The sequence below is a fragment of the Gopherus evgoodei genome, chromosome 1, assembly GCF_007399415.2.
Source record: "Gopherus evgoodei ecotype Sinaloan lineage chromosome 1, rGopEvg1_v1.p, whole genome shotgun sequence".
Taxonomy (NCBI): domain Eukaryota; kingdom Metazoa; phylum Chordata; order Testudines; family Testudinidae; genus Gopherus; species Gopherus evgoodei.
The window spans coordinates 137,928,549-137,954,848 of record NC_044322.1 but is presented as its reverse complement, the minus strand read 5'-3'; the positions used below and the strand labels follow the sequence as shown (position 1 = coordinate 137,954,848).

General features: G+C 40.6%; 1 protein-coding gene across 7 annotated transcripts in view; it reads left to right on the top strand.

Annotated features, from left to right (window-relative positions):
- AP1S2 (adaptor related protein complex 1 subunit sigma 2) overlaps positions 1-26,300 on the top strand; it is a 79,969-nt gene that overhangs the window by 30,009 nt on the left and 23,660 nt on the right. For 4 of the 7 annotated variants that reach the window (XM_030573566.1, XM_030573577.1, XM_030573606.1 and 1 more), the window contains exons 2-4: positions 5,637-5,815; positions 9,740-9,848; positions 10,680-10,817. In XM_030573566.1, coding sequence (XP_030429426.1) covers positions 5,637-5,815; positions 9,740-9,848; positions 10,680-10,817 — 426 coding nt within the window. Of the gene's footprint in view, positions 1-3,364; positions 3,504-5,636; positions 5,816-9,739; positions 9,849-10,679; positions 10,818-24,372; positions 24,465-26,300 lie in introns of those variants that run through there. The other 3 variants (XM_030573587.1, XM_030573596.1, XM_030573615.1) reach the window with 2 other exon arrangements.

Sequence of the window (26,300 nt, the reverse complement as noted above, 5' to 3'; positions counted from 1 at the left end):
CACCTCTCAGGTGAGTGCTTTAATCAATAGGCTAAAAGTTATGAGGTCACCACTTCCTCTTTTGACTATCCTGTGTGGAATAAGCAGGTGTCTCACTCATTCTCACTAGAAATAAGTTAGGTACCTAAACTGCCTGGCTCCAGGAGAGGGGTTCCTAGCTCTGGATTGCAAACAGAGATAGGGACATTCCCTGCAGCCTGGATTTAGGCACCAAACTCCTTAGAAGGCTTAGGACACACTGCTGTCTTCAGTATCTCCCACTGGTAAGTGTAGACAGCTTCCTGTTCAGCATGCTTGTGTAAGCCACACACCTTCTAGGTGTGATGTTCTGTCCTATCCAGTGGCACCGAGACCACTGAGAGAGAAATAAAATGAGTCTGCTCTACAGCCTTAGCTAACAGTTAGTCAGCTTATAGCTCATGCAGTAGAGCAGGGGTGGCCAACCTGAGACTCCGGAGCTGCATGTGGCTCTTCAGAAGTTAATATGCAGCTCCTTGTATAGGCGCCGACTCCAGGGCTGGAGCTACAGATGCCAACTTTCCAATGTGCTGGGAGGTGCTCACTGCTCTGCCACAGGCCCTGACCCCACTCCACCCCTTCCCACCCCCTCCCCTGAGCCTGCTGTGCCCTTGCTTCTCCCTCCTCCCCCTAGAGCCCCTTGCACACCACAAAACAGCTGATCAGGAGGTGCAGGGAGGGAGGGAGAGGCGCTGATTGGCGGGGCTGCTGGTGGGCAGGAGGCACTGAGAGCAGGGGAGCTGGTGTGGGGGATGCTGATGTATTACTGTGGCTCTTTGGTAATGTACATTGGTAAATTCTGGCTCAGGTTGGCCATCCCTGCAATAGAGGCTTATGCACGCCACAAGTCCCTGGTTTGATCCTGCCCACCAATGACCAGGGTCTGTCAGCGTTACACTTTCTTTTGCGGATTGCATTTTTGGGTGCCTATCTCTCCCCATTCATTGTATAGGGAGTCTAGTTGCCTAACTCTGGCTTTGTTGATCCCAGTGTTGCTCCAGTGATTTTCTAGGCACCTAAAAGTTAGACATTGTGATGCTGGGCATTGCAATGCCTAGGTCCCTTTGTGGATGTTGACCTCTTTCTTCTTTAGTTTAATCTTCAAGCCTGTAATCAACTTTTCCATTCAGTTTAGTTCCACCCAGTCCTCCCTCTCCCTACATTAGGTTCTAATCTTACAATTGCCACCTGGGCTATAAAAGGAAAAAGTAGTATATTTGCTATTTTCTCAAGTATTTTGATTAAAACATCTTTTGAAATGGCAGGAAACATTTCTAAATAGCGTTTTCAGTAACAGTTCTCCTGCTACAAATGTTTTCTCTCCAAAAGCATGTAATTTATTAAAATAAAGTACGTTAATAGAAAAAGCTATATAAAAACTGACACTTTCCAAAGTGATTGAAGCTCTTGGTAAGGGAGTGAGCAATGTGTAGTGGTTAGAGCATAACATTGGATTCTAATCCCTAGTTCTACTAATAATTTACTGTTGGCCAAATTATTCACATCTTTGTGTGGCTGACTTTCTCTGTTTAATACTGGGGGAAAATAATTATTAATGCCATTGGAGTGTTGTATTTAAGTTGTTTCTTAAAGCACTTTGAGTTGCTTGTATGGAAGTTGCTTTAGAAGAGCAGTAGGTACATGTAACATTGACTATAGACTATAGTTTAAGACTAATTCCATCCTCTATTCTATCATCCCCATTTTTGCTTTCTCACATTTCTTATATACTGAAATTTTTCCTGTAGGCTCTCAGCCCAAAGGTGCATAAAAAGGGAAGTGAGAAAAATAATTTGAGCTGTTTGAGCTATGTGAATGTGGAAAAAACTGTTCCTCCACATACTCTACTCAGAAATTTTGCACTCTGGCATAATTCAAACCTCTGACCAGAGGACCTTGGGATTACTTTTTAAAGCTCATTGACACACACCAAAAAGGGACTTTTAAGAAAATCTGTTAAGTTTAAAATTATGCCAGTCTAAATTCAGCAGTTTTGCACATGGAGACAATGTATTTCCAGTTTTGTAGACTCACTGTAGCTATTTGTTAAAAAACAAAACAAAAAAAACCAATACCCCATTGATTTCAGTGGAATATAGACTCATAGACTCATAGGTCAGAAGGGACCAATCTGATCATCTAGTCTGACCTCCTGCACAAGGCAGGCCACAGAACCCCACCCATCCAATTTTATAACAACCCCTATCCCAGGATCGAGTTATTGAAATCTTCAAAATTGGTTTGAAGACCTCAAGCTGCAGAGAAACCACCAGCAAGCGACCCGTGCCCCACGCTGCAGGGGAAGGCGAAAAGAAGAAAGGAATTTAGATAATATTTCTGAAGGGGAAAAACTAGGGATAAAACATATGGGGACTGCATTTTAGGGAGGGATACAAAGGGGAATGGCATGTTGTGACTCAAGGAAGGAGACTAAAATGAAGGCACTTGCACTATAAAATATACAAGGTGCATAGCGTGAATTGTATAGAGTTGTAAGGACAACTGTAACTCTTGGACATTTCTTCCTTTACGAGTAGATGATCTCCCAATTTTAACGTGGCATTCATGCTAGTGTGTGCATTTTAATTAAAAGTGCAAGGCATTAGACTCAGCTGCTCACCATTGAAGTCTTTGTCCTCTACAACTAAACCTTGTACCACGAGGGTAGTAATAACTACATCTCCTCTTCAGTGACTGTGCCCGCCCCCTGGGGAACAACTGCAAACCACCGACACCCTGATACAGCCGCTGAAAAACGCTGGCCTGGGCCAGAGGGTGCACGTGTCTCACTCCCTGCCCCACGGCCATCAACACGTGTTTCCCTCGGGGCGCGCCCGTGCTTTAGGGAACGCCCCTGGGATGCAAATATGCATAGATGACACTAGAGAACGCTAGCAGGTCCGCATGCGCAATGAGCACCTCTAGCTCTCAGTCACTTCCTGCTTTGTGGGTGGGTTGGAGGGGTTTATCGCCAGGCTGCTGATTGACAGAGGCCATTTTCCGATCTGTATCTCCCTCGCTGACTGGCTCCTGTAAAAAAAGCTTTCTGTGTTTGATTTTCTGGTTGGCTGCCGTAATCCATACTTCGAGCCTATTGTGGTTCTGTCATGCTGATTGGCTCCTTTCATTACTCCCTCCCCGTGCCAGTGCGCCAGGCCCTCTGATTGGCTGATGCAAGGCGACCGCACGCGCCGCTTATATGTCGGGCCCGCTGATTGACTGTTCCAACCGTTTGCCCTTCCCCCGCCGCCGGGTGAGCGCAGCCCCTGCGCCGCCTGTGTTCGCGGAGCTAATAAAGTTTTGTTGGAAGAAAAGCGGCGCCTCCTGTCGCTCCTGCCCCGCCCTCTCGGAGCCGCTCGCCACGCCCGGCCCCTCCCTCCCGGCTCGGGCCCTGGGGCGGTTGTTTCTCGTCCAGCTGCGCGCGCGCCAAGAGCTGGAGTCGGTGGCTCCTCCGCCCGCTGCTGCCGCCTCCTCCTGCGGGCACGGTAAGCGGCTCCGCGTCCGGCCAGGGGAGGGGGGGCTGCTCGGGGAGAGTCTCCGGGGTATGGACCCTCCCCCCCCGGCTATACCGGGCTCCGCGCCGCTCCCTCCGCTGCGCAGACGCGTGCGGCCGCCGAGATTTAACGGGACCCCGGGGCGGGGGGGAACCCGGGACTGCGCCGTGCGCCCCGCCCCCATCCGCCGTGTGCGCGACGGTTAAACTGCTGCTCTGCCCCCCGGAGAACGGACTCCGAGCGCGGAGAGGCGGGGGCGTGATGTCCGGCCGGGGCGAGTGTGTGGCGGCGGCAGCGCTCTGCCCCCGGCGGCTCCCTGGCTGGCGCTGCCCGGCCTCGGGTGGGTTTCCCGGCCGCCGCTCGTGAGGAGCCGGCGGATCCCCAGAATCCTTCCTGCTCTTCCGCCCCGGAGCCCTTCGTGGCGGGGGGGCAGAGCCGGATCAGGGCTGAGGACCCTTGGCGAAGCAGACCCGCCTGAAAGGCTAATTGGGCTTCGCTGGTGCTCCCGCTGGCTCTTCAAGTGCAATGGACGTTTGGGCCCCCTCTTGCCGCCCCCCCCCCAAAAAAAAGTGCGCAGGAAAATATGCTTAACATACTTGCTTTCTCAGACACAATGGTAATATCACTGTGGGGGAGGGACAGCAGCGCTTGGCCAACCTCTTCATCTTCCCCACCTCTAAAATGGGGAAAAGACTTGCCACCTCCCAGGGAGTTAGGAAACTTAATCAGTGTCTTTAAAGTGCTTTGACTTACTCTGGAATAAATTAATATAAGTGAAAAAAGTATTCTTAATGCAATACCTATAATCCAGTTGGCAGTGAGTTGGGGATCAGAAATCATGGGTTTTGGCATTAAGGGGCTGAGGGTGCAGTTTCTTAATTTGTCTACAGTAGAACAGCTGTGTTGATAACAATGAGTATCAGCAAAAGGTGTGAGTGTACTAGTGCTGAGCATAGTTCATCTGGAAGCATAGGGTATGTCTACATCTAAAATTTTGCAGCACTGGTTGTTACAGCTGTATTAGTACAGCTGTATAGGGCCAGCGCTGCAGAGTGGCCACACTTACAGCAACCAGCGCTGCAAGTGGTGTTAGATGTGGCCATACTGCAGCGCTGTTGGGCAGCTTCAAGGGGGGTTCGGGGAACGCGAGAGCTAACCGGGAAAGGAGACCAGCTTCGCCGCGGTTTGCTCTCGTGTTCCCCGAACCCCCCTGCAAACCGCAGGGAAGGAGACGTGCTTGCACAGGGGTTCGGGGAACGCGAGAGCTAACCGGGCAAGGAGACCAACTTTGCCGCGGTTTGCTCTCGCGTTCCCCAAACCACCCTGCAAACCGCAGGGAAGGAGATCTGCTTGTTTGGGGAACGCGAGAGCAAACCGGGGAAGGAGACCAGCTTTGCCACGGTTTGCTCTCGCGTTCTCCGAACCACCCTGCAAACCGCAGGGAAGGAGACCTGCTTGCTCGGGGTTCGGGGAACACGAGAGCAAACCGGGGAAGGAAACCATCTTGATTACCAGAGGCTCCCTCAGGTATGCTGGGATACCTGCTTATTCCACGGAGGTCAAGAAAAGCGCTGGTAAGTGTCTACACTTGATTACCAGCGCTGGATCACCAGCGCTGGATCCTCTACACCCGAGACAAAACGGGAGTACGGCCAGCGCTGCAAACAGGGAGTTGCCGCGCTGGTGATGCCCTGCAGATGTGTACACCTCCTAAGTTGCAGCGCTGTAACCCCCTCACCAGCGCTGCAACTTTGTGATGTAGACAAGCCCATAGACTGTGTGTTCAGCATCTGGTGGTGGTAACCTCCCTTTCTGAAATTCCTGAACACTGTTTCTTTGTTTAGGTGTTAATCTTGTGCAGCCCACTGTTTAACTCATTGTGGACATCTTGTCAGCAGTACTTCATTTTTCCAGTGTAGAACATGCCTTAATTAAGTCAATGGTTACACCTTTAAAAACATCTTGTAGATAAACTAGCTTTTGGATGGCTGTCATTGATGCTTCTCATTTCTTTTCCTACTTTAGAACATTTTTAAACTAATAAAACAAATCTAATTTTAAAATGTTTGCATTTGATACAGATGAAGGACAGATTCAGTACAGTTTTATTTGTTAATTCAACAGATGCAGTTTATGCTGCTTTTTAGTCGTCAGGGGAAGCTGAGACTTCAGAAGTGGTATGTCCCGTTGTCTGACAAAGAGAAGAAGAAAATCACGAGGGAACTTGTTCAGACAGTTCTGGCTCGTAAACCAAAAATGTGCAGCTTCCTGGAGTGGAGAGACCTGAAGATTGTCTACAAAAGGTGGTTCTGCCTCATTAAGCTTGTAATTACTAGACATCAAAAAACATGTAATGAATAGCAAAGAAAATAATGAAAGTGAAATGTTTTCTCTTTTATTAATGATGAAAACAGGCTAGTTTTGAGCTTTTTTTCTTAAATCTAATTTGATAACCTAGTAGGACGCATCCACCTATAAAGAGCCACTCATGCGTTTACAAATGTGCTGAAGAACAGAGGTTAGATTTTCTTAAATTTAAGAGAGAATGATTCTTTCCAGATCTGTGTTCAGCTGTCTAACTAAAAGGATGAATACAAATATGAAAAAAATGTATGATTTAATGGCTATTTAGAATGACTAAATTCTATAAATGTTTACCTCAAGCAGTGGATAACTATAATTTGGTTACAAATTAATTTGGTCTCAAAGGCACCAGATATGAATAAGAAAAGATTTTTGCTATCTGTACATAAGTATTTTTTCACTTTGAGAAATCAAGATCAGTTTTCTATGGGTGAAAGTATGGTCTAATTTTCTTAGTCAGAAATCTCTTCATATCTGTTTTACTTGCAAAATGCTACGGTTGTGTAGCAGGAATGATTTGATTCTGCCGACTTTTTGAATGTAATACAAAACAGCAGTGAAATTGCTTTTCTCCACACATTACTGTAATTGACATTCCAGTGAGATGAAGGAAACAAATGCATCCTACTAAAAGCTAATTTTAATAAAAGGAGTTTAAAAAAAATGCAAGCTAGTCAATGTCAGGGAAAGTAATTTAATTTTTCCTTTGTTTTATTTCCTTGTTTTTCTTCAAGTCATGGTCCTCACACAGCTGAGGGAACACCACTAAAATGACTGGATTTAAATAGTGATAAAAACTACTTAGTGTGATAGGTATAAGTGCCTTTGGGCTTGGAGAAAGTGCATTCTTCCAAAGATAATGTTGAAACCCAGGAGGAATAGGAGCAAACTCTGGTGGCCCAGCAGTCCAAGAACAGCCTTGGAAACAATCCTTTATATTCAGGGAGTTCTGGTGGTCTTTGTCCTGAGCAGGTAACCAAAAGAGAACCAGACAATCTACAGAAACTGACAAACCTTGGCAGTGGTCACAATCTTCCTTAGCAAGAGGTGCTCCATCTTGGTTGCAAGTTTGAGGATGCTACAGAGAATCCTGAGCCAATCCTCTACCAAGGTGTGTCTCTCTCTTTTTTTTTTTTTTTTAATTATTATCCCATAGCTTGGGGACAGTTTGACTCACATTTGGTAAAAACCATGACTTGTTAATAAAACACAAAACATTTAACATTTTTTAGTTTCGTGTTGCTAGTTCTTCATGTTTTTCGTATTTCTTAAGCTGAATTGCTGAAATGCATGCTTTATACTTCTAGAACTACCTAATTGTTAGAATTTCAGATACTACAGAGCAAGGTAGTAGGTTCATTTAAATCAAAGCGAATTTTAAGCAATCAGTTTTAATTGTTTTACCTTTGTACTTCTAAAGAGAGGTTGTTTAATTGATTGACAATACTTAAACATGTTAATTTGCAACTAAATACAGCCTTTACACTAAATTTGGTGCTGCTTTTTGCAAACTTAGGATACGGCTACACTTGCAGCTATACAGCGCTGCTGTGGGAGCACTCCCGCGGCGGCGCTTTGAAGTGTGAGTGTGGTCATGGCGCCAGCGCTGGAAGAGAGCTCTCCCAGTGCTGCAGGTACTCATCTCCCTGTGGGGATTAGTTTACAGTGCTGAGAGCCATGCTCCCAGCGCTGGGGCACTGTTTCACTGGCGCTTTACAGCGCTGTAACTTGCTGCGCTCAGGGGGGTGTTTTTTTCACACCCCTCAGTGAGAAAGTTGCATCACTGTAAAATGCCAGTGTAGCCAAGGCCTGAGGAGGAAACGCTATATCTACACACATTTATTTAAGCAGTTATATAGCTTACATTTATGCAGATGCTCAATTTTTTCATTTTGTATTATGTTAGTAAATGAATAATGCGTTTCTTATTTGCAGGATTAATTTTTTACTTGTTTGTTTTGAGCTCTTTGGATAGGAACTGAAATGCAAATAAAATGCAATCAAGATTTTAAAGATTTTAATTAATAAACTAAAGCTATCTTAAATATGCTGGATATGTTAAAAAAAATCAACCTGCTTAAAACTAAGTGATTTATTAAACAAAGTGTTACCTGCAGTTAGTGAATTGAACTAGTTGTTTCTGGTCACTGTGTCCTTCAGGATTTTAGAAATAGCAGATCTCATCCTCTCGCATTTAGTTTTTATTCATAGTTTGGAAGAGAAAACAAGCTTTACTGCTTTTCAGCTTTTGAACGCTTTTTAGCTTTGAATTAACTAATCATTGAACTTAAGCTAGTTAACCTGAAATAAATTATTCACTGTGCATCTGCAGAAGAGGCTACTGCTGTCAAAGTTGTTTTAGTAACTTGGGTTGCAGGTGTGTAGCCAACCATGTCTACCAGTTCAGTGGTTTGACTTTCTTTAAAACTTTGGCAGCAAACATATACTGCTTAAGTCCCAGGGCCTCATTGACATCCTTTTGTTGTGAGATCAATACAAACTCAAATAAAAATTTGGTAAGTTTATAGGTTGTGCCATATATACATCACCCGAAATACCCAAAGTACACAAATCAAGAAAGCTGAAATGTTTTGACCAAGGCTGTAGCCCTTCATCATGGTTTGTATTGGCAAGACATTCTGTGAATGAAGGGTTTTAAGAGGAGAATATATTTTCACATATGTCAGTGAGAAAAAACGCAGAAATAAACTCTTGCACATTCTCATCTCCAGAGGACCCACTCTAGACTTGACAAGAGATTTAGCTTGCCCATCTCAGGGCTTGGTTGGACCTCAAAATATCCAAAACTAGGAGAACCAGTATGACTGCCTTCAAGCATTGGGGCCTGACGAGGTCATGTGCCTTTGTTTACTCATTCAGAAGATGACAAATGTGGCCCTTAAAGTTGTGACTGAATCTGGTGTAGGTGCTTGCTGTTCATAGCCTGGATATGGGAGTGTGTTATGGCCAAGTGTTATGGAGTGGGAGTTGATTTGTTTTTGTTTTGTTTTGTTTAGTAACACAAAAGCTGTTTTGTCTGAAACAGGTCAAATTGTTTGTTTAATCATATTTAAGGCCTGTCCTTTTAAGAGCTTATTACTCATTTAACTTGACATGAAGGTCTGCTATTGTCCTGAGATTCAAATTATTCTTGAGTATTGGAAGGGAAACAGTTCTGCTTAACGTAGCAATAATCAGATGACATTAAAATGAATGTGGAGAACGTCATGTGCCTTAAGTAACAGAATAGAAGTATTCAGACAGATTTGCTTTGAGTGCTTGTAATTAGAGTAATCTTCAAACTGTTCTAGAAAAAACACAGGTATTTTTCTCTTTTCAGACTGATGTTTTAAAGTTAATGTTTTATTTAACTTTTTATTTATAATTTATATTTTCAGATCTTATCTATTGGATGCTTTCTGTACTCTTTTTTTAAAAACCAAGTCAATAGAAAGTGATTTACTCAACTGTATATAAAAGACATAATTTGTTTTGTAATGCATTAAAAAATCCTCTGAGTTACTGTTTTTTGTCAAACCTAATTAAATAGAAATAAAGCTAAAAAAAATAGAAAATTGAAAAGGCTTTTTCTAACAAGCTCAGTTTGATGTGAGAGAAGCCAATGGTTAAAAAGGCCATAGAAATTGAAATATTTGATCCATGGAGGTGGTCCCTCCCAGTTCTTTTTGAGGAACAGCAGTCATACTATGTGGGCAAGCTTGCAGTGCTGCTGCCTCTAATCTGTTACTTCTGAGGATACACAGATTTTTGTTCTCAGTCCTGGAAAATGTCACCTTTCAGGAGCACTAATTTAACTGACATGGGGACTGGTGTTTTTAATAATAATGATAATTTTGTTCCAGATATGCAAGCCTTTACTTCTGCTGTGCTATTGAAGATCAGGACAACGAACTGATAACCCTGGAAATAATTCATCGTTATGTGGAACTACTTGACAAGTATTTTGGCAGTGTAAGTTAGTGACTTTGATTTTGGTTTCAGTTTTTTACAAAATTCCATTGTATTTTTATTAATATAGTAAGTGCATCATCTTATTGCTTAGTGTACAAGATATTTTTAAAAGTGATATGTTTGCTGCTGGACATGGATAGATTATATTTTTATATATATAAAAATAAATATGACAAATCTTACATCACTTGTTCTGCCGAACCAGCCTGTTAACTAACCTGTCTTCACAACACCCTTGTCAGGTGAGGGGGTGGTTGTATGTCCTGTTCCCCTCTCCCCCAAGGCTCCTATCCCAATCTTCTTTCCTTCAGCTACAATTTCATGAAAAGTTCTGCCCCCTGCAACCCCAGGCTAGAGCATTCTCAGTGCAGATAGAATCATAGTTATCTATGAAATTCAGGCAAATCTCTACTAGCAGATGTGAACTGTGGTTTTTCAAATGCTTGTGATTCTGACCCAGTTTGGGTGGGTTCTCATGGGGACAGTAAAGGCACACCCCTGACACAAAGGCCTCCCTCCTATCAAATTTAAGTCCCTGCTCCAAAGCATGGGAGTACCAGAGCTTGTCAGAGAAATGGTCCCCAACATTTTTTAATATGGGCAAGATGTATTTCTCACTAGCCTCATTCTCAGAAGTGGCGAAACCATTTTGGCTGAACTTCTCCACAAAAAATTAAGCCTTAGGAAAATGCCTCAAGTTAAAATTTCTAGCCTAAACAGTTTAGTTTGGCAAAGTTATGAGCAAGTGAAAGAAGAATCTAATAGGAAGTGTTGGGCAACCTTAATGAGGCAGTGCTACCCTCCCATCACAACATTTCCTGTGCTTTTCAGGTGTGTGAACTTGATATCATCTTCAATTTTGAAAAGGCTTATTTTATTCTGGATGAGTTCTTGTTGGGAGGGGAAGTTCAGGAGACCTCCAAGAAAAATGTTCTTAAAGCCATTGAGCAGGCAGATCTGCTACAGGAGGTAAGCAAATGGTACTTCTCCTGCCTAAGCACCAGCATGCTGTGCTCTGGCTAATGAAGGCTCTCACTTTTCTAATATGGTAGAAAGCGCTTTTTAGCATGCTTAGCATGTAATCTCCTGTTAGTTTTTCTGTTTGTGTAGTATATGTACTACCATAGTATTATCTTTCACTTTGTTTATTCTTTTCAACTTGTATTCAGTACACACGTAAATTCTTTTTAAAGCTTTAGATTTATTTAGAGATTATCCCTATGTTGTATGTGTTTTGCTAGAATTGCAAGCTGCTCTTTTCATGCATATACCTAATATTTATAGATGTTGCTCTTTTTAATTTATCCATATCTCTTCCTTTGATTTATCTTTGTTGCACTTTAGTCATCTTGATAATTAACACTAGCTTTGTCATACCTGATGCACGTGTGCTTCTTTACTGTTTCACTGCTCAAATCCAGAAGCTACACTCTCTTCTTTGAGCTTCTTTCAGGTATAGTTAATAACTATTCTAAAGGCATTATGTCTTAATGTTTTAGTTTAATTTATTTTAAAATAGAAGTGCATTATAGAATAATAGTCAGTCAGCAGTTATAGACATATATAGAATGAAGTAGAAAAGGCATTCAAAACTTCATCCGTTATTCAGTTATTGAAATACAAATATTTCCACTGTTCATTTCTGACTTCGGAGAACTGTTAAAGTATGAACTCAGATCTCAAACCCAGAGTTTGGAAAGCAATTTTTTTATTTGTACTGCAAAATCCCTAGTAATAAAGTAAAATTAATTATCTACCAGCCTGTAGTGATGTGTGCTTCACCCCTGCAGTGCCTCCTGTTGGTCATTGGAAATTAGCTCTTCTCCAGCTGTTGGAGTGCCCTCTGCAGGCCGGTGTCCCACTTTCATTTGGCCCCCATGTCCCTCCCGGGTCTGGTGCCTCGTCTGGGTGCTGCCCCCTGGCCATACACCCCTCAGTCTCAGGGTCTCCCCTCCACAGGGAACCCCTATCCCCATCTCGCCTCAGTCATAGGCTACTGCTAGTCACCAATTAGCCCCTGCTCCCTGAGGCAGACTGCAGTATAAGCCACTCCTCATAGGCAAGGTTGGGTCTGGACCTGCTGCCCTTCTTTGGAACCCAGTGCTGCTCCGGGGCCTTGGACAAGGCCCTGCAGCTGTGGAGTTGCCAGCCTGGAGTTCCCCAGCCCCTCTGGCCTTTCCCCAGCCCTGCCTTAGTCTAGGCACCCTCCGCTTCCCAGCAACCAGGCCTCTCTCTCTATCTGAAGGCAGAGAGAGTCTCTGTCTACTACTGGCCTTTTTATACAGGCCAGTTGTGGCCTGTTGGCGCGTGGCCACATCTGTGGCTGTTTCCCCACTCTGCTGAGGCTTGCTGCTTTCCTAGCAGCAGCCCTCTCGCTGTCTCAGCCCTCTCCCAGGGCTGATTTCAAGCCCTTCAGGGCAAGAGCGGGTGACCACCCCGCTACACAGCCTCTGTGTATTTCATTATTTACTAACTATGGTCTCAAGGTTATAACATTGAACTAGCAGTTCAGACCCTGCCAATTACACCTAGTAAGACCTTGGGAAAGTCACTTTAACTTCTCTGTGCACCAATTTGTGATAGAGATATACAACCTGCCCAGCTCTCATGTGCATGTTAAAGTTTAAGGCTTCTAAAATGTTTAGAAGTCACTGGTAAAAGATGCTATATACATGCAAAATAGTATTCGAGCTTTGTCCTATGAACATTTTAATGGGTTATTATTTTGTCTTGTGTGAGATCTGTTTCTGTTGATGTCTTGTGAGCATTCCATATTTCTGAGGTTCTCCTTCTGCCATCCTTGCTATTGGCCCAGGAACATCATATTGCTAAATTATAGGATTGAAAAATCATCCCATTCTTTTTTTCTCCACTATTATAGTTTAGTGGCATTTTGTAATCCTATTACTTGAGGTGAAAGTAAGAGGATGACATACCAGCTAAGACTCGTTTGTAGATAGAGGTGCCAATAAACTGTGTAATGTATCCTTTTTTGATTTGGGAAGCTTAATTATTCCTGCTTTCAAAGGATGCTCTGAAACCTTCCTCTCATCACTCCTTTATTGTGGTAAGAGGGGAATTTCCTAATGAGGTGGATATTACAGGCCTACTGAAATTTTACCTGTTTGGTACTCTACTAATGTCATATATTGTTAGGGCATACAGAAAATGTTCCATGGGGTTTTTCATCTAAAGCTTTTGCTTTCCTAGAATCAAAGAATTGCAGACGTTACAAATAGAAGTGACCTAGTAAATAATTGGTCTCCCTGCAAATGGATGATTGTTCCCTACAATGTTAGCATTTTGCAGCATTTTGTCCAGTCTAGTTTTAAAAATTACAAGCAATGAGACTTCCTTTAGGAGGCTGTTTTATTGTATCCTACTGTCCGAAATAATTCCTGATATTCTGCCTAAAATTTACCTTTCATTTCATTGTACTACTCCTAGATTAGTTTGACACTAAAAATAAATATTGCAAAATAAAAAAAATTACCTCCCTTTAAAATTTTTTTACAATGGGAAATTGTCTCCTTCCCTCCTTTTTCTTTTTAAATGTGGACTTTGCTTCTTTGAAACAGTCTCCCCACCCCTAGTCTTCGGATTTCTTTTATGATCTCTGGGTTAACTATTTTCCTGATTGTAACCAATAAGTAACAAAAATCTGTATCCTTTCTGCTTTTGAAGTTTATTTTACCTTGTGGTGGTGGAAATTTGAGTTTTTTGTCACTGTTTGATAGATTAATTATGTCAATTAAATATAAAATGGCACTCTTTATATGGCTGCTTTTTTACTTCTGTGGGAGTTCAGTTTAAGGACTGGAGGATTTTAAAGTTTAGCACAAAATTATATATTTTAGTGTAGGATCTTTCCTTTCATGTTAGTTGATGCAACGTGAATCCAGAATGAGTCCAGAGTCTGACGATGAAGAATACTGAAATGTTGAGTTTGTGTCACCGTTGGAGGATCTTTTTATTTCAGTGAATTTCTGTTTCTCTGAATAGTTCAGAAAAAGTCCACAAGAATAGAATACATTCTTCAATTCTACCAGTCCCAAGTTTTTTCAAACATCAGTATGCTTTTTTCTCCCCAGATCCACTCCTCATATGCACAATATATCACAAAGCTAAAGATTTTCTTTGAGCCCTAAATGGATTGTTACTTGACAGTCATTAAAAAAAAATTAAGTACTGTTAATACATTTAATGTATGTATCATTAACTAGTTAGTGTTTCTAACGCTTTTTGATGATGACTAACTGTTCAGAAATGTATATCACACAAAGGAATATCATTTTACAGATCTTAAGTGGGAGGAAGCAATGGCTGTTGTGAGTAGTATTGAAAAGAAAACATGCAAAGGCAAATTGGCCTCTTATAGGCTTGTCTGTTTGTATTCCCCTGGCAGTTTTCCAGGATATGCTTTATACTGTAGAGCACCTTTTAGAGTACCATGTACTTAACCTTTCAGTGCTGTTATAGTCGCTTACAAACACTCAGGGCTTGTCTACACTTAAAATGCTGCAGCTGTGCCTCTGTAGTGCTTCAGTGAAGACAGGAGGGCTTCTCTCATCAGCGTAGGTACTCAACGTCCCTGAGAGGCAGTAGCGAAGTTGATGGGCGATTTCTCCCATCGACCTATTGCTGTGTACATCAGGGGATGGGTCGGTTTAAGTGCATTGCTCAGGTATGGATTTTTCACACCCAAGAGAGACATAGTTATACTAATGTAATTTCCATCCTCAGTTCAGTTAGCGCTCATCTCACTAATGTACTCATTTTTGAGACTTACATCCTGTGGTTTCATGTGTACTTGATGCTCATTTTTCTTTAGTGGTGTTCTTAACTCCCTTCACACTGATAATGCATTGAGTGTTTTTGTATCTGGTGCTGGCCACTACAGTTATCAGTGATACACAGCTCACCTTCATCTTTAAAAGAGCTGCAACGGTAGTTTGACGTTCTCTGTGTGGAGGTGCAGGGGGGCACGTGCATTTCCATTTGAGAAGAATACATTCTTTGTCATATTGTAGAACTGCAAAATAAAAATGTTCAGGTCTTGATGTGATATTAACCACATTGCACTGTTGTTATAATTACAGAGCCAGTTTTCCATGCCACTTTCCTCTATTCTTTTCTCAGGTTGGCATTGAAATTAGCACAGTATTTCAGAAGATCTGTAGCAATATCTAATCTCTGTATGCACTTTTTTCTTGTGTGTGGATATTGCTTTTATCATTTTATTTTTTCATTTTATATTTTATCTTTTTCCTGATGTAAGCATCAATTCAGCAAAGCATTTAAGCACAATCTTAAGTAAATCCTGGTTTAGCAGAACACTTAAGCATTGTGGTTCACTTCAAGTTAAGGAAGCGTTTAAATGCTTTGCTGAATTAGGGCCTTATCTGATAGTCCACTGGCTGTTTTATTGCAGTTACCAGTCTATTTAGTAACTCAAAACAGTTACTGAGGCATACTTTTGTTAAAAGAAGACATTTTGCTTTTGAGGTCATAGCTCAATTGTGGTGACTTTTTTCTTCCCTAAGCATAAAATGCTATGGCATTTGTGCTCGTTTATTTATCTCATATTGAACAGCTGAAAAGTAATTTTACTTTTCCTTATGCATCATATTTTTGTGTCTGAGTAAAGGTCATGTGGCCAATTTCATGATTGTTTACAATTCCAGTTAAAACTGTTAATTGTTTTTAATAATACTTGACGTTGTAACAAATAAATAACACAAACAATATAGTTTGTATTGTTGTTGTACCATGGTGATCACTGGATTTGAGAGACAAGACTGGTAAGCTTGTGTCTTTTATTGGACCAACTTCTGTTGGTGGAAGAGACAACAGACCTCTCTTTCAGGTTTGAAAAAGGTTAATTGCCTATTTCATTTTAAAAAGTTTCTTTTGCAATGTGTGTTAACCCCTTATTCTTAACAATCTGTCCCACCTTGTATTTAGCTGTGATACTCTGGTTACCTTTTCCAGACCTGAAGATGAGCTAGAAGCTCAAAAGTTGGTCCAATAAAAGATATTGCCTCACCCACTTTGCATTTCTGAGTATAGTACAGAACAATAATAAAGTATCAGTTTTTCACTTAGGAATATAGGAATTCAGTAATTCAATGATGGCCACTAGTATACTGTGTCCGACTAATACTATACAAACCTACATAATAGTCCCAATACAAGTATAGTTACAGATACTATTATATATATTTAAGAATACATAAGGAATTAATCTCATTAAACAAAACAGTTATCAGTGTTTACTAAACAAAGAACATAACTGTTAAAGGCTTGTCAGCTGGTGAGATTTTTTTTCTGTGATTTTTTTTTCTAGTAACCACATTTCAAAATAGTTTTGAAATTTTTTTTGTAGGTGAATTTTTCTTTCACTAGAATTTCCCAAATATTGTTCAACCCACATATTATCATTGGAGGTTTATTTCTCCAGTGGTCTTCAGCAGAACAGTTTGGATATTTCACTATAAATATTGATGTTTGTGTTCAGTGGAAATTCCAAGAGTATGAGCAAAAGGTCTGTTGGTAAATCACAATTGGTTACTTTTTGTTTCCATATTTGTATTCATATAATTGTCTAATCCTTTACTAAATATTACTAAAGTATGTGCTTCATTAAAACCAACAATTAACTGTATTTTTCATCTTTTTTAAATATCTTGCATCCTAATTTGTTAGTGACCTCTTGTCCTTGTATATGAGGAAGAATAAGAGTATTTTCAATGTTATTCCTCTGTCTACTTTTCTGAAGGTAAATTCCCCCCACCCCCTCCTTTTTTTTTTTTTTTTTTTTTTTTTGGTATTAAAAACCTGCTTCCCCACTGAAAGAGGCAACTTATGTATAGAAGAGGAGGCTATTTTGGAACCACCGTGAGAATTTCCCATCAGAGGAAACTGGAAACTGTCAGTTTGAAAGAGCAGTTATGTAGACTGTAGGATTGGGTATGGTTCTAAAGGCTGTAATATGCCTTTAGTAGTATATAACAGTTGTGCATATAATAATGCTAGCAATAGCAATTTTTAAAAATAAAAATCCCCAAACATTTAAACCTGTATAAGGGATCTCCACAAGTGGATGAGAACATAATTTTTCACCATCTCTATTAGAAGACCATCTCTGTAAGCAGCTGCTTTTGATTGTCCCCCTTGAGTGATTGCTTAAGATTGCTTAAGATAGTTTTACTGTATCCAAGTAAACAGAGGCTGAAACACTCAGCCATTGGTGAGTGGAGCCCTTTCACTGTGAATATGGTGACTTCACATTCAGTTTCTGCAGAATCTGATCTTTCATTTAAAAATGTTTCTAGCCCTTATAGTTATGAATATAATCCTAAAGTATAAACCAATGAAATATCATCGTCCTAACTGTTGTCAGATTTGGTGCTTCTGCAATTGCTCATATTTCACAAAGCAAAAGAATTAATGAGAATAGCAGAGTCTTGACTAATTAATGCAAGCCTGCATATCATGACAGTATTATTGGGAAATGTGTTCTTCATACATATCAGTGGGAGTTGTGTATGGGACACATCTCGCCATCATACATCTAGACCTCAGTCCTTCAGAAAATGTATATATCTGCTTAATTTCATGCAAGGATTTCTTTTTCACTGAACATTTTATTTGTATTTTATAAATTACCGTATATACTTGACCATAAATCGGTTCATTTATAAGCTAACCCCCCCAACATGGATAAGTAAAAATGAGCTATTCATAAGCCAACCCTATAATTCAGGGGTCAGCAAACTTTTTGGCTCCCGGGCCATCAGGATAAGCTGCTGGTGGGCTGAGATGGTTTGTGTACCTTGAGCGGCGGCAGGCATGGTACACAAACCATGTGTCCCGGTGCACCAATTGCTTATCCATAAGTGCTGGAACAGCAACTGGTGGGGAAATTTATATTTTGGGGGAGAAGCTGGGGTTCAGGGGTATAACCCCCGTGACCACCCCCCACATGACCTCATCTTTAGCCTGGGACCCCTACACTCTCTCCATCCCATCCCTTCCCACTTTATCTGGGGAGGGCCAGGGGAGGATGTCTCTGTCCTGGCCGGAGCTGTTCTGGCAGGCTGGGCAGCATGGCTGCAGCCTGCCCCAGTGGGCCAGACCCGGCGGCATGGCCACAGCATGTTCCAGCAGGCTGGGCCGGGTGGCACGGTTGCAGTGTGCTCCAGTGGGCTAGGTGGCATGGCCACAGCCTGCTCTGGGGGTGGTGCTGAGCAGCACGGCTGCAGCCTGCCAGCCCCGGAGCTGCAGCTGCTTTAGAGGCTGCGGGGAGAGCAGTGTGGCCAGAAGCAGAGAGATTCTGGCCCCGCCTCTTACCTTCTGGCTCTGCTGGCTGTGGTGCCTCTCCTTGCTCCCTCTGTTGGGGGGAGGGGCTGTGTCCCACTTCTCCCCCTCTATACCTGTTCATAAGCCAACCTCCTTCTCTGGTGCTTCCCTTTTTACAAAAAAAAATTCGGCTTATGAATGAGTATATACAGTAAGCTATATTGTAGGAACACTGGTGAGAGTGCAATACTGTGCGTGTCAGTGGGAGGCACTCACTTAATGAAGTGTCTGAAGATTGGGCAACAATGGAAATCTATATATTGGTTGGGAGACCTTAAAGTCCCAGGGAGATGTAGGAAGTGGTGGTGTTGATTAAGTAGACAGCAGTCTTCCCCTAAATGTAATACTAAACCATTGTCCCAACATGTCAGGAGGGTGAAGAATGCAGCTTTGCATTTTGGAGGTTGTGTCTTCAGAATGAGATGTGAAATAAGTCCTAATCAGCTGTACTTGTTGGAGATGATAAGGCATATTAAGCAACAGTAGGGTTGCCAGCCAGCCAGCCACAGCAGGGCTGTGTTATTGCCCCAACCCTTTTTTCCATCTATTGCCATAATCTTGATTCTTCTTTGTAATTGCCTTTCTTCTGGAATTGGAATTGAGTATCGCATGGGTGACCAGCTCTTCAATCTGTAACGTCTTCATTCTAAAACTAAAGTCACCAGGACTGTTATTACTGACCTTCGGTATGCTGATGACTGTGCTATCCTCACACACATTGAGGCTGATTTGCAGTCCACCCTAGATTTCTTCTCAGACGCCTGTCATAGCTTGAGATTTTCCCTCAGCATTAGGAAGAGTAAGGTACTCCTCCATCTTGCCCCGAACAAGTTGCCCTGTTCTCCCACAAATTGTCATTGGTGGTGAACCCCTAGAAAATGTTGAGCATTTCCCTTACATTGGTAGCCACCTCTTCCAGACGGCCAATCTTGATGTGGAGATTGAACATGGGATCTGTTGTGCCAGCATATCCTTTGGAAAGTTGCTCTGTTGTGTCTTCACTGACAGATCTGTGGATGGAATCTAAGATCCTGGTCTACAGTGCAATAGTCATCCCCACTCTTCTTTAGGGAGCGAGACATGGGTGACATACCAAAGCCATATTAAGCATCTGGAGTGGTATCAACAGTGCTGCTTTAGGTAGATTCTCTGTATCGTATAGGAAGACCATTGTACCAATACCAGCATTCTCTCTGCAGCTAACATCACCAGTGTGGAGGCAAAGATTATGAAACATCAACTTTGCTGGCCTGGTCATTGTGTACGGATGGCTGATACTCATTTTTCAAAGCAGTTCCTCTTTTCTCACTTAGTCATGGTAAGAGGACCTGTGGAGGACAGAGGAAAAGCTACAAAGACACCTTGAAAGTATATATTAAGAAGGGAGGCATTGACCCCACTAATTAGGAAGAGCTGTAGTGGTGTTGTATCATACTTCAAGTGTCATCCTGTTTTGAAGAGAATTGCCTTGCTCAAGAGGTTGAGAAACGGGGGAAGAGGAAGGAAGGGGTATGGCATCCAGACCAGCAGTTGTGTTCTTTCCAAGCAACCACTTGCCACATATGTGGGAAAAACCTGTGAAGCACGAATTGGACTCCTCAGCCATCTTAAGTCTCATTAATGACTTTTCCCCATGGCAGACGTCATCCTAGTATTGAGAGAGAGCCAACAAACAAAGAGGTGTTAGCCTTGGTGTCCTGGCCAGATACAAGAAAGATGGTCTCCTGCCTATGGAACTGTTTTGGGACATGTTTGGGTCATGAGATTTGGGTAGTATCATGGCTATGCCATAGATTTCCTGTGATCTTGAGCAAGACGTTTAATCTCTTTGTGCCTATCTGATTTTACATTTTGCGAAGATGTATTCATTAATGTTTGTGAGGTGCTCAGATACTGTGGTGATAAATGCTGTAGAAAAGCCTATATGTAAATAAAATACTTGGGTACAATTTGGGAAACTACATTCATCCTACTTAACTTTCCCCTGAAGTCTCACTTGCTTTCTTGCATCTTTTAGTGCAAGATGTGGCTGCATCTCAGTGCTACGGTGGGGGGAGAACTGTATTATTTTTTGTGAGGCACTTGGGAATCCTCTGGGATAGAAGGCTCTGTAGGATCTAACTGTGAAATAAAACAGCTTTTGCACAGCTTGTTTCTTGAGATTTGGGTAACTTGTTAAAAAATATTGAATTCAAAAGCAAAATGTAACAGCTTTAACCCAAATTAAGTCAATTATTTAAATGTTTTTTCAAGCTTATAACTTGAATAGACATTAAATTATTATATTCTTTCCTACCCGTTTAGTAACTTATGATGGAAGTAAATGTTTATATTTTAAAATATCTGTCCCCCATGGGCCAAGAAGAGATTGCTAAAACAATGGATATCACTTTTATGAACAATTCATGTTTAGTCAAATTTTGTCATGTGGGTTGAACTAATTGTCGTTCAGTTATACTGTGTGCTGTCATTGGATTTTACAAAATTTATAAATAAAACACTTCTAAGATAATTTCTTTGGTAACATGGCATGTATGGGATACATGGTAGTGTGGTATCGAGGTTTGCACTTATTTGCAATGACTTGCAGAAATATGGCCATCCTAAAATTATGTCAATAAAATTTCTAAACCATGCCACATTATCATGTATTCTTCATACGTGTCTTTTATAATTACTTAACTCTTCATACTTGATGCTCCGATATAATGCTGTGATTTATAATCTTTATATCCTGTTTTTATATTACCATATATACTCGTTCATTAGCCCGTTCGTTTATAAGTCAACTCCCCCAAGATGGTTACGTTAAAATAGCAAAAACTGTATGACCCTTTCATAAGCTGACCCTATATTTCAGGGGTTGGCAGACTTTGGCTCCCGGACCGTCAGGGCAAGCCGCTGGCGGATCGGGCTGTTTTGTTTACTTGGAGCATCTGCAAGCACAGAGCCCCTCAGCTCCCAGTGTCTGTGGTTTGCCCTTAGCAGCCAATGGGAGCTGTGGGAAATGGCTTACCACTTCCCACAGCCCCCATTGGTTGGGAATGGCGAACCACGGCTTCAGGGAGCTGAGGGGCTCCATGTTTGCAGATGCTCCAGGTAAACAAAACGAAAATGTATTAATATTCAATTCAATGATTCCATGGAGTTTAAAATCATCAAATTTTGGTGTAGACCCATTTATAAGCCGACCTCTGCTTTTTGATGTGACTTTTTTTACCAAAAATATTCGGCTTATGAACGAGTATATATACGGTATTTGTTTTATGATTAGCTGGATGTTTGACTATTCTGCTTGTAGTTGGATTTGCATAAAACCTTTTTAAAAAGTATATAAATTCACTAATATACTTTCTATTAACTGTTTTTGAGGCTACTGTTAAAATGTCCTAAACATATCATAGAAGGTAGAGCTGGCTTTGTGATAAATTACAAAAGTGTGCATATTTGCAAACTGTAGGAATATTGGAACATCACCCTGTTGATTAGTATTACTTAAAACAATAGAAATCAAGTTCTAAATTTGTTAGAGTAGTGGCAGACTATGCTGGTGTTGCTAGTTTAGTGTGGAATCTATATTATAAAAATCAGCTTTTAATGCCACTAACCATGCTTTCTTCATGAACAACCAACAAACTCTTTCTCTTGTCTTTGGAGGAATCGGAACCACGGTAGATGAAAAGCTGCAATGTGAATTTCTCTAAATAGAAAATAAAGTTTTCAGTTAGGAAACATGGTTGCAGAGAATTTTCACTTAATGTCTCCTGCAGCAGGTTTTCAGGCAGTTCCGTGGATCCCTAAAATCTCCTCATTTCACCAATTCTGTCTCCCCAAAAATTTGTTCAGCTTTGTAACAATATGCCTCCCCCTCTTTTTTCTTCCGTTTTTTGTTCACATGGAATTGGATAGGGGACTTCAAAATTTAAATGTCTTTTTATGAAGGATGTTACAAAAAAGGAGTTGTCCTCAAAAGCTTCATATATTTAAAAATAAAAGCAAAATAATTTCTTAATGTCACATATGCCAGCTGGAAAATTTCTTCCTCACTAGTGCTAAATTTAGTTTTCTAGATCAGCTAGCTGTGTTCAAAGTACTACAAGAAATCACAATGATAATGCTTCCTATTTAGAGGCTCTCAGACTCATTAATACTAATTGGGAGTCCTTAACCATCTGATAACTGTTCAGTAGCCTCTGTGATGTGAGGTCTAGTGAACAACATCCACATTGCAAAACTATTATCTTGAAATTATTATCAACAATCTTTGCAGACATGCCAAGGAATCAGTATATCTCCAATCTAAACTACCAGTTTATCCCCAGAGATGCTCTGTTTCAGAACAGGCTTGAGGCATGCTGTGACAAGGCAATGTGAAGAAGCTTGCATTGCCATTGCATGTATCATACTTCGAGGATTTTAGCTACTGGAGTTTTTCATCAATACGCACAGTAAGTTCACGGAACAATTGGAGAACGCTCTCTGCTGTACAATAAAGCTGCTACTACCAAGGCCGGCTCCAGGCACCAGCGAAGGAAGCAGGTGCTTGGAGCGGCATGTCTGGGTCTTCGGCAATTCGGTGGCGGGTCCAACAGTCTCTCTCTGAGCGAAGGACCCACTGCTGAATTGCCGCAGAAGAATGAAGTGGTGCGGTTGAGCTGCCGCCGAAGTGGCGCTGATTGGGGCTTATCTTTTTTTTTTCTTTTCCCCTCGCCTCCGCTTCGCCGCTTGGGATGGCAAAAAAGCTGGAGCCGGCCCTGGCTACTATATCTTGTCTGTCAAATCCTGTGTTTCCTATTTAGAAACTTTTTTATAATCTACATTTCAGTATATTTTATACTTTCCTTGTATCAACACAGTGTTGAAGAGAGAAATACATATGTTTCATATGTTCAGAGGCTTTCCAGTTCCACCATCTCTTTGCTCATGATGTTTCATGAGGCTTCAAAACACTAGGAAAAAAATATTAATTTAACACTGCATCTGCCCTCAGATTGTGTCCTGTTCTGTATCTTATACTGTAAATTCCTTGTGTTAGGGTCTGTCTTTCTGTCTTGTACAGTACCAAGCACATTGTTGGTGCCCTTTTAGCAATAGCTTCTATGTCATGTTTGTCTCTACACAAAAGAAAAAATTTTGACCAGGATATAAATTCTAGTGCTGAATTTTAAGGTTCGTAACAAATAATTGTAGAGATTTTTTTAGATATATGCCAGAGAATCTGTATGATTGACTATAGAAAGAATGTTTTCTTTAAAATCAGTAATCTAAATAAATTTGATAATCCATTGACATTTGTACTTAATCCATCTGTTTTTAACTTTGCATATAGTAATGCTACCTGAAAATAATTGCTATGAATTATTACCATACAGAACTCAATTTTTGATAGTGGTAACCAGAGGAGAAGTGATGTAAAAATGTGGTTCAGTGAATTTTGTATTAAAATACTTACTCTAAACTGCAACAAAGAGAGTATGGTAGCTAATAAGTGAACTTATAAGTGATGTAACTTTTTTGCTTTATACAGGCATAAAACACCAGTTTTACTCTAATTACAGAGCAGTAGTAATGGTTAAAAATCATTTTTCTGTGTGAAATACAACTACGGGGATTAAATATATACACAAAATTGCTGTGGCTTCCTACTGATATTTTATAAATCTTACGGTTATAAGTAATGAACAATTGATATTACTGTTCTTTCTTGTAAGAAAAAGCTCAGTTGGGTTCCTGGGTGGTGGTTAATTATAAATGTGGGTTTCTAAACAGCTTTCAGTAAGCGCCTTTCTTTTTTTTTTGTGTGATAAGGTTTAAAACTTCTCTTTCCTTAAACTTCATGCTTTTGTTTAAAAAAATTATCAAAATCAAACCATAGTGAGCTTTTTCTTACAGTGCAACTTACTGGGATCCTCAAACAAATGTTCTTCCTCTTTGCTAGTTGCGTTTTTTCTAGCAGTGGACTTTAGTTAATCTAATGCATTTTTTTGTTTTCTTGAAAATCAATAGCAGCTGTTATAAGTAACTGTGTTATAAGTAACTGATTTTATTTTGTGTGTGGAGTTCAGAATATTTTTCTTAGTGTATCTAGACAAATCCACCTACAAATAATTCATTAAAGTAGTAACTGTGAAATTTTCACTGCTGCTTGATTTTGTGTTTGTAGAGCCAGAACGAAGACTGGGGAGGTTTGTCTGAGGATATCTTATGATTAAGAGCAGTCTAAGGCTTTAGCCCTTTTGACCCCCCTCTAAATTGGTAACTACCAGATTTACCATTTTGGTGGCATGGATTAAATGGGTGCTATGCAGAGACTGTTGCACGTGTAATGAAGTCCTTGCCTGATGAGTAAAGGATATACACAGAAATTATGGGTGATGGGTTTAACCTTCTGCAACATTTGCATGATGGTATTTGGAGAGTGCTTTGGGTGTTTTGTTTTATTTTCATTTTTATACTAACAGCATCAATTTGAAGTCTGATTTTTTTTTAATGAGCTTTGTTTTGGTGTTGGTAATTAAATGGGTTAATGGAGTTTAGACAAGTGGTATATCAAAACTAATTACTAAACAGATGTAAGCAACCCACTTAAACATATGTTTATTGGAAAATGCTGTGTTACCTCTAGTAGGCAAATGACATGGGGCTCTGTATAGAATGAGTGCTGCTGCAATTGACTGTATATCTAATACTGGGTAATGCTGCATGAGAGAACAAACTTATTTGCATATATAGTGCATTGCAACATATTTTTGTGCAGGCTCCTAAGAGAGGAATGCATTGTGGCAGTGTTACAAAGAAAAGGTAAGACTGTCTTCAAAAAGCGCTCACACAAAAAGAGTCACTTTGAAGACCTATTAGTCAAGGTCTTACTGTGTAAATCAGTTATATTACATAAATATAGTTAAATATATCAGCTTTTATTGTGTACAAGTGCAACGGAATGTTTTATTTCAAGTGTAGTTTCAGATGTATAAAGATTAAGACTTAATTCATTAGACCAGTTGAATGTAAATGTACACAAATTTTGCAAGTAATAAAAGAAAATTTCATCTTTAAGAAAATACGTTTTGCAAAGAATGAGTTCAGATGCTTAGCTTGCCTTTTATGATTAGTCATAATTCTGGTTTATGTATATGATACATAATTATTTTAATAGTTAAACTTCCTTTATATGATGTCTTTTTTTGCCTTTTAAATAAAATTTTGCATTTGATGACGCCTTGGCATCCAAGAGTGCTGGTGAAGTTTGGACCTCAAATGGGCTGGATTGCACTACAAAATGTTATTTTACATGAACATGAGTGCCAGCAATTATGGTTTACATGATGCTGAATGCAGTTTAATGGTCAGGGTAGAGAAGGACAAAATGTTCAGGTTCATGTCAGCTGACTGCAATGCTGTTAGTTTGTTCTGATCTACAGTGACCACTAAATTGCGTTCAAAATCATGTCAGTTAAACACAATTGTTGGCATTTGTGTTTAAACAGTAAAAATCTTGTGGAACTTATAGATTATTACTTACTTAGATTTAACATTATTAATTACTTTCACTTGGAATTTATTTGGAGGAAGGGAGTCTTTTGACTTTTTTGGAAGTATGAGGGAGTTCAATGTTGTAAAGTGTGTGGGAAGAGGGCAGGCTACTTGATAAATTGTGTAGGATGAAGACTTAAGGCACATAAAAACAAAAACTTGGATTAATTCAATAAAATAATTGATAGACTGTCATAAATATAAAGGGAAGGGTAACAACCTTCCTGTATACAGTACTATAAAATCCCTCCTGGCCAGAGGCACAAAATCCTTTTACCTGTAAAGGATTAAGAAGCTCAGGTAACCTAACTGGCACCTGACCAAAAGGACCAATAAGGGGACAAGATACTTTCAAATCTGCAGGGGGAGGGAAGCTTTGTTTTGTCTGTTCTGTGTGCTTGCAGGACACAGATCAAGAAAGCAAGCAATCCAACTCCATTAGGATTAGTAAATACTAACAAAGGAATGCATTAGCTTACTTTTATTTTGGCTTGTGATTTTTCTCTGTACTGAGAGGCAGGTGTGTTCCTGGGTTTCTTTTGGTAACTTTAAAGTTTC